Source organism: Urtica dioica, chromosome 8, assembly GCF_054948205.1.
Source record: "Urtica dioica subsp. dioica isolate 48M chromosome 8, U.dioica_male_clone48M_v1_H2, whole genome shotgun sequence".
In the NCBI taxonomy this organism is placed as follows: Eukaryota; Viridiplantae; Streptophyta; class Magnoliopsida; order Rosales; family Urticaceae; genus Urtica; species Urtica dioica.
Window position 1 is genome coordinate 36,197,598 of NC_142763.1, and position 8,649 is coordinate 36,206,246.

The 8,649-nt window shown below is 41.0% G+C and overlaps 1 protein-coding gene across 3 annotated transcripts; it reads right to left on the bottom strand.

Annotated features, from left to right (window-relative positions):
• Nucleotides 1-3,266: 3,266 nt before the first annotated feature.
• On the bottom strand, nucleotides 3,267-6,668 carry LOC149389563 (putative 26S proteasome non-ATPase regulatory subunit 3). Of its 3 annotated transcripts, none has more exons than XM_089623791.1 (9): nucleotides 6,478-6,668; nucleotides 6,281-6,390; nucleotides 5,913-6,103; nucleotides 5,436-5,573; nucleotides 5,206-5,342; nucleotides 4,934-4,988; nucleotides 4,743-4,853; nucleotides 4,375-4,614; nucleotides 3,267-3,977 (listed from the first exon to the last, which is right to left on the bottom strand). In XM_089623791.1, exons 2-9 carry the CDS (start codon nucleotides 6,369-6,371, stop codon nucleotides 3,474-3,476), a joined length of 1,467 nt encoding a protein of 488 aa, XP_089479917.1. In that variant the 5' UTR covers nucleotides 6,372-6,390; nucleotides 6,478-6,668; the 3' UTR covers nucleotides 3,267-3,473. The 3 variants fall into 3 exon arrangements, with proteins under 3 accessions (XP_089479917.1, XP_089479915.1, XP_089479916.1); XM_089623789.1 differs by having other exon boundaries at nucleotides 5,436-5,585; XM_089623790.1 differs by having other exon boundaries at nucleotides 5,436-5,585; nucleotides 6,281-6,381; nucleotides 6,478-6,633.
• Nucleotides 6,669-8,649: the final 1,981 nt, after the last annotated feature.

The window sequence follows — 8,649 nt, forward strand, 5'->3', positions numbered from 1 at the left end:
ATTATCATCGCATATACTCTCTCTCTCAAATTTTATTATTGGGCTCGTCGATTGTGCTCATAATCGATCGAGCTCGACCAGTGTATTTGAAGTTGAATTTTCAATAAAGCCAGTTATTTTCTCATTTCATTTTTACATTTATTATTACATACTTAATACTCGTTTCTTCTACGAAACCTTTCTGGGCACAAATAAATTAAATCGCATCAAACACCAAATCTATATTATTTTCTTCGTGATTACTGAGGCACGAAATCAACAATTTGGCGTCGTCTGTGAGAAACAGATCAGGAAGACCAACCTCGAAAAAAAGTGAGCTAAGCTCGATATAAAAAAAATGTCCACTTTTCCAGGTCTCTACGAATCAGGTTCTGAGATCTTGCAAACATTAGGGCGACAACCGAGCGACTCCAATCCCACCCGCTACCGGTCGACATGCCGAAGTGGATGAGATCGCTGTTGATGGATCGATTCGGAGCACGTTTACGGCTGTGCAGACAGGCCGAGCTCTCCCTCCAGTCACATTCCTAGATTTCACGGGGATTCAGGTTACTGCGGCTTGTGAAATCGGTTCCTACCCAATCTTCCAGTTGGGGGCAACTACCCAGACCGCCGTAGGGTCTGCCTCTGGAGCTAGAATTGAAGGACTGCCTCCACCTCCGCCGGACAGACCTCCCTCTAAATCCCTTTCGTGCGGCCTCGATGAAGCCTCCCCAAGAAACCAATCGGGACCATCCACGCAGCCGGCTAGAGGACCGATCCAGATGGTGTCAAACCCGGTCGAAAAAACAACCATAACTCCAATGCTTAGGGGATATCAATTTCCCCTAGCTGGGGATCCCAACATGAACAATTCAAAAAATTTAAGGAGTCCATGGCGGTGGAGTTCAGGGCCGTCCATTCAAAGTTTCACAGTGCAACGAGCTAGGTGCCTGAAATCGACCGACTCGTCGCCAAAACAGGACGAACTCCTTTTACTAGAAAAATAACTGATGTGTTCATCGGAGATGCTAGAAAAGTCTGCCTCCCACGATATAGTCGCACATCTAATCCTAAAGCTTACATAACATCTTTCAGAAACGCAATGGGTCGAGCCCAGTTGAGGGAATACGAACGAGAGACGGGCTACGGCCAACTATTCGTTGAAAACCTCTTCGGATCCGCACTCGAATGGTTTTCCAGACTGGAGGAGCGTTCCATCGACAACTTCACACAGTTATCAAATGAGTCCACCACGGCAGACCTCTAGAGCATCCAACATGTAGAATCTGAGTTTTGAAATATTTCATGAGCCGATTTAAAGTCATCATGGGCAAAGTCTCAAGCATTGATAATGAATCCGCCTTAATAGCACTGAAAAACTAACTTTGGCACGAGTCAAGATTTCGTGTGGAAATGATCGTGAACTGTCCACTGACCATCGAGGATGCACTCCACCGAGCTTCGAACTTCGCTAAGGCTGAAGAAGAAGTAAGCTTACTGGCCAAGAAGCATACCGCAAACAAAAAATCCTAGGCTAGCCGTGCAAACGCCTGGACCCGGCTTGGAAACGAAGGAAATAATCTTAAGAAGAGAAGCTCCCAAATCAGGTTCCACAGACAAAAAAGCAAAACGCACCTCCTGGATTCATATTTAGCGTGAATGACGAAGTCAATGAAGAGAGGTTTCAAGGAAAAAAATGGACCCGAGATCCCGATGCATACCGCGACTTCCACAAAAGCAGTGGCCAGCTAATGAGATTGGTCAGGTTTCTCATGGAGGACGGGATAGTGGAGTAAAGATGAAAAAATAGTGGAGTAATAAAGATGAAAGAATAGTGGGGTACTTAATTATTTATAAATCTTATTTAAGAATAGTGGAGTAATTATTAATTATTTATAAATCTTATTTATAATAAAGATGAAAGAATAGTGGACTAATTAATTAATTATAATTCTTATTCAGTTCTAATGAGCAAACCATATTATTAATAATAAGGATAAATTTGCAATGTCTAGACCAAGGATTAAAATCTCGCGCGAGATGGTGGTATCTCGTGCGAGATCTCGCCTTTTGAAGTAGCGCGAGAGGGGTACATGAATAACTCGCGAAATGGTTCATTTCTCGCGAGATCTCGCGCATCTTCTCGCGGATCATTTCTCTCTCTCTTCCAATGTTAAAAAGTGAACAAAATTCGCCCATTTTTCCCCATTTTCCGCCAAAATTGACGAGAAATGCTCTTTGGATTTTTCACCCGTACGTCACCAAATCTTCCCCAAATCTCGCGCGAGACCACCGTTTTCCGTCGCTCAGATGTTAAATCTTTCCGTTTTCCGCGGATTCCGAGGGGTAAGTTTGAAATGTAATTAGATTTTGATTTTTTAGTATTATTCACTTGATTTGAAATGTTTTTTTTTAATAATCCGAATTTAAATGTTAATTGAATAATTACCTATTGTTTATGTTGATTTGAAATTTTTTATAATCCAATTTTAATGTTTATTGAATAATTACTTTTTATGTTTATTTGAAATGGGTTTTTTTAATCCGAATTTAAATCTTTATTTCGTTGATTTAGATGTCATTTCTAATTAGTTTGGTCTAAATTTAATTAATTTCTTGGTTATTGATTGCTTGGTTGATGTTATTCGTTATTGTTAATTTGATATGATTCTAAACGTTGTTCATTATTGTTAATATTTATAGATTTTGTTAATTCATATTTAATAGTTGAAGAATGAGTTTAAATCCGGCCCGAAAATATTGTACTCTCTATTATGTCTTTGTTTGTTTTCTTTATAGACTTTAGTGTGGCTTTATGTGAGAACTCTCTGTTATGTGTATTGTCTTGTAATTTTGTATTCCATTTAGAATTTTATGTGTGAAATGTTGACTATATTTAAATTTATCTTTGTGTATTCTAAATCATAATTAAAAAGTTATTCAAATACCCCGCGGAATACTTTTTTTTTTTTTTGCGATATATTCCGCGGAATGCGTTCATCAAGTACCCGCAGAATACCACAATACGATACAAGATACCTCCAAAATTAGAAGTGCGGTACAACCGCGAGATGCGAGATTTCAATCCTTGGTCTAGACAACTCACCTAAAAGTTCAGGAACTCTGAAAACAAGACTAAAATGCAATCGCATAGTAGTCCATTGACCATTTTCACTGAAAGATTTAAGGACTAAAATGACATGTCCATAATAGCTCTTCCACTGCCAAAGAATTAACATAATATCAATGGACAAGAAAAAAAAAAAGCAATTATGTAAAAACCCTTGGAAAACATTCAAAGAAATGCATGGCATTGAGTACTTGAGAGCATTTGAGTAAAAATTAATAAGCAGCAGAACGATTCAGAATTCTGTTTAAACCGCAATGTCGGAAAAATCGACCTACAAAATAACATTTATAATCCGATTGAGGAACGAAGAAAAAGTGATCTTAGGAGGGGGGGTGAAAAAGAAAGGGGGGGGGGAGGGGGTCTAAAAGTCGTCGTCGTCTTCCTCGGCGATGTGCTTGGCGAGCTCTTGCTCCTGCTGCTGCCTCTCGCGCCTCTTCTCGGCGCTCTCCTTCTCCTTGTGGGAGTTGGGCGGGAAGCGTAGGGCCCGCACGGCCTCGTTGTGGAGGTTGAGGCAGAAGGCGATGCGGGTGTCGAAGGCCGTCTGAGGCTCGTTGGTGGAGTAGATGTCCCCGGTCTCCTTCGACACCATCGAGCCGTTGGCGTGGTCCAGCGTGGCCTCGATCGCACCGTCCCTGATCGCCTTCGACACGATGCTCTCCGCGTCCGCCACCGACTCCAGCCTCAGCTTCTTCGCCACGTCAGCCAGCGAGATTCGCGAGTACGAGATGCTTATGTTGCGCAGGCCCGTCCTTATCACGTTGTGCCGCAGCCTCACGATCAGGTTGTGGGTCCGGTCCGCGGTGAACGTGGCCGAGAACTCGTCCGCCACGCTCCTGAAGAGCTCCAGATCGCCGATCCGCACCGCCTGAGAAAATCGAGGAATCACGTCATTTAAAGCAAAATGAAGCATATCGTGCTTTCTTGTGAGTCACGATATGTCAGATTTCATTCTGTCCGACTTTCTTTTTTAGGAGCAATCTATGTCAATTTACACGGTTTGGGAGAGCAGAGAAAAAAGGGTTTGTCAAAATCAAACGTGGTTGCAAAAATATGATTTACTGAGGCTCCTGATAATCATTCAGAGAGCGCAGAGACCAATCTTTGTCCTTTACCACTAGACCAACCTCTTGCGGTTTATTTCGACAACATATCTAAATCACAAGAGATCTGTAAGCCGATTGAGATACTTTTCTGAAACCATACTTTTACCTCATAAACTAAAATTTTAGGATCATGTTTTTAGTAGATAAGATAAGACTTACGTTTGTTAGTTCAAAGTATGGCTTCAAAGCTTTCTCCATTCCCTTCTGCATAAAAACGGTTCTCTCGGGGATTTCCCCGAGCAACAAGCGAACAATGACAGCCCATTTGTTGCATTGGACTCGAAAACCAAGCGCAGCAATAGGAGCCTTCCTGGCAGCTTGTAGGAGAGACTCTTTTGCATCCGTGTACTCCAACTGGATTGTTCTGATCTTTCCAAGGTAGAGAAGGTATCGGCAGAACTGAAATAATAAATTGATTGGCATCAATGTGTGTATCTTAAGAGAGAGTCATTCACATAGTACAAGTTTATTTTTACACAGCTTTTACTCCATAAAATTAACGTGTTTGGGCTCCTAAATAACCGCACCTGCTGGTTTGAGTGAGCTTCAAACCGCGGTGCCTTGGACCTTAGCTTCTCTGCCTGATCATACAGATTGTAGTGGAGGTAGTTTCGAAGCAATAGGTTGAGCAGTGTTTCCTGTTAGGCATGAGCATCCAATCATAAGACTCCACTCACATAGGCATATATATTGCTTGCTTCATTAGTTGAACACTTACCTGACCCAGCTCATCATGGCGTAGAGTTGTGATTCGGTGAAGTGCAAGGAGGTTTCTGTTCATGAATAAAGAAATGAATGAGCTTGACTATTACATTCACTGTAAACTTTTCCATCATCCTTCATTTTTTATAAGTATCTCGACTTCTTTTAAGTGTCCTATCTGACCAGTTCAGATGGGTACATGAAAGTTATAACAGACATGGAAAATAAGTCTCTGGTCCAAGGAAATGGATACAGAAGGTTTGGTCCTTTCGATACAACAAAACTTACCCCCTGATTTCAGCAAGATCGTCAGTGAGTTCATAGCTCAGAGAGTAATAGGAATACAGCCTGGACGCCAGAACATCAACGGTTCTCCTGTTCAGGTTTTTCAAACGGGCAATGCTTGCAGTGGCACAAGCTTTGGCCTGATAGATGACACACAGATATTACAAGGATTGTGATGGAAAAACAATAGTCAAATACAAGATATAGAGCATATGAAAACGACTATTACTTACCTCACTGTATTTCTTCTGATCAATCAGAAAGATTAGCACCAACAAGTAGCAGTAAATCTCCAACTCCGGTATCGAGTGCTTTACAGGAGCTTGAGTTGCAGATGTAGCAGTATCCACATCCATTTCATGATCATCTTCCTGTAAACAACACTAGGTTTTTCAATTTTTTAGGAAGGAATAACCTGATATTTCAATTAAGTGTATTGTTCTTTCAAACTCTTGTTGACCGAAATTTCAATCTTTCACATAATGTTAACCCTTTGATTTCCCACAGACAAACAAATTGAATTTGAACACTAAACCAGTTAACCAGATAGTCAAAGTACATAGAACCATGTTACTTCAGCCAAAAAAAGTAGAGCCTAGACCTCGCCATCTAATTATTAGAACTGAACCACGCAGAGAGAGCAAAAGGAGACTAAGAAGCATAGATTGGATATTCTCTCGGGAGAACCGAGACTGAGTTATGAATATCACCTTCGGCAAATACGAAGTTAGACGAGTGTGAACATCGGACCCAGCAGAGAGAGCAAAACCAAGAAACTGAGAGAGCGCTGAAGACTTCAGCTTCGGCCGGAGCGCCATAGTCAGCCTGACAGCACGCACGATTCTCCGGACCTCCCTCGCATAAGCTCCGGCCTCAATAAGCGACGCAATCTCCTTCAAATCTGAACCCAACAAACACAAGAAGAGCACAATTGAAACGAATCAACAAAGAAAGCCCTAAGTTTCAATCAAAACCTCGCGAATCTGGTAAAAACCCTAGTCTATCGAAATGGCCCATAATTTCAAAGCAAGAAAAATTAGGGGTTTCACAAATACAGATCGGAAATTCGTAATCGTACGCTGTAAAACCGAAGGAGGAACCGCAGGAGTAGCCGGAGTGACTGAATTCGACTGAGCTTGAGGCTCTTTCATCTCTACGTCTTGGGTCATATCGAAGAGACTGTGTATCCTAAACCACACCAACGAAGAATCAACACGAAATGAAGACAAAAGAAATAGCGAAACCGGGATAAAAAGTGAATATAGGAGATTTGACCTGAAAATGGAAAGAGCTCGTCTTGATCGGAAGAGATGGGATCTCTTCGACCTAACTTTCTCTGCAAGTTTAGGGAGAGAGATAAAGAGAGAGCTCTAGAGAGAGAGAGAGAGAAAGGGAGAAGAAAGACTAGGGACTGAAGAAATCACCGAGCCCATAAGCCTAAAGTTAATAGAACACACGAAAGAGAAGGACACAATCGAAACAACGTCGTTTTGATATGCTTCCTGTTAAATCACTTGAATTTAATTTTAATTCGTCTTCTCTATTCACTAAATTTTTTGTTTTTATTTTTTCAACTTCCAAGAATAAATTCTACTGCATGGAATTTTTTTAATAAGATTTTTTTAAAACTAGAAGAATTAGTATTAATTGAGATAAATAACCCTTAAAAAAAGAAAAAAAAAAAGAGAAATATTATTGAACCCGTGCTAAGATATGAAATTCCATATATATTATAAAAGCAAGGTTTTAAATTCCGGCGAAAATCGGCGATGACGCCGTTGTCGGAGCAAAAACGACCGATGAAGTGCATATTTTTTGTTTTGTCATAGTTTTTTTTTTGTCGTTTTTTCGATTTTTGTTAAAATTAGAGAGAATTTGCAGACCTAAGATTCAAACTCAAGCCTTACCACTTGAGCGCACAAGTGCTTATCACTAGATCAAGTTGTCAACTTGTTATATTTTATACAATTTTAATATAAGAAATGTAAATCGAGAATTTTAATATATAAATCAATATACAAAGAAAAATAAAATAATAAAATATAAGTATTATGAATTAAGTTATAAAAAATATGTCACATATAAATTATACAAATATATGTATATACACATTTATATAACTATATATATGTATTGATATAAATACATTGAGATTGAAATTAACAAGAGTATTTGATATTAGGATAATTTACAAGAATACACCCTGAACTCTTGGTCGATTAACAATGTGCACTCTCAACTTCGATTTTCAACAAAAAAATACTCCGAACTATCATTTTTCTTGACTTTTGCCCCTTCCGTCAAAATTTAGCAGTTACCATCCATAAGATACGCACGTTTTAGTCACATGTTACTTCAATTGAGGGTAGAATAGTATTTTTAGTATATTGAATTAATTTTTAATTTTTTTTCTATATAAAATCTCTCTCTCTCTCTCTCTCTCTCTCTCTCTCTCTCTCTCCTCTTTCTTCTTGTCTTCTTCTTCTCTTCCCGCGAGCGATACACACCTGCAACAAAAGGAAAAAAAATTGCTACCATAAATAATCATCACCATCACCTCGAGACCTTAAGGAAATCAGTTCCAGTCGCAAATCCGAGCTAGAAAATCAATCCAAAATATCAACATGTTTCAGAATCATCAAACCCCCAAAATACGAATTCTCAACCCTAGCTCATCACATTTTCGGCCAAAACCATACCAAAACAAGAAAATCCGAATTCAATCCACAAATCTAAGTCATAATCATCATTAATCGAGCTCAATAACCAAATAAAAGCAATCAATTTCTCATAAATCAACACAAAATCAAAACCCTCAAAATATGAACCATGAACCCTAACCAAAATCCAATCCGAGGAGAGAGATTTCTCACCTCAATTCGTAAAATCCAGCCTCCTTGGTGAGCTCTCGCGCCTTCCCCGACGTCCTTTCCCGATCCGGCGTACCCGTGGCTCGCGGCGGCTTCACTTTTCCTTCGACTGGAGCGCGCGCGGTGGAGGAGGCTCGGGTGATGGCGCGCGAAGAGAAGAAAGGAAGAAGAAGGAAAGAGAAATGTTTATGGTGGTGATGGTGATGATTATTTATGGTAGCAATTTTTTTTCCTTTTGTTGCAGGTGTGTATCGCTCGCGGGAAGAGAAGAAGAAGACATTTTTTTTTCCTTTTTTTCCTTCAGCGCCGACATCTACTCCTTCGACTCCCTCCCCCTCTCCGCCCTCGCCGCCCTCCTCTGCGCCTTCACCACTTTCCTCATCGGACTCTGGGCCTCCCTCCAGTTCCGCTCGATCCACCTCGAGAACGCCTCCGTCGCCGCGGCCCTCGAGCGCGTGCTCTTCGCCTGCGTGCCCTTCCCGGCGGCGGCGCTGCTGGCGTGGGCGGCCGTGGCGGCGGTGGGGTTCTCCGTGTCGGCGTCGTACTACCTGATGGCCTGGAGCTGCCTCCTCTATGG

Excerpts from the sequence above, each read along its gene's own strand:
- LOC149389563 (XM_089623789.1), bottom strand. The coding sequence starts at position 6,371 with ATGACCCAAGACGTAGAGATGAAAGAGCCTCAAGCTCAGTCGAATTCA. Across the intron at positions 5,343-5,435 it reads ATCAGAAGAAATACAGTGAG|GCCAAAGCTTGTGCCACTGC; the intron begins GTAAGTAATAGT and ends GTCATCTATCAG. Across the intron at positions 3,978-4,374 it reads CATACTTTGAACTAACAAAC|GCGGTGCGGATCGGCGATCT; the intron begins GTAAGTCTTATC and ends CGATTTTCTCAG.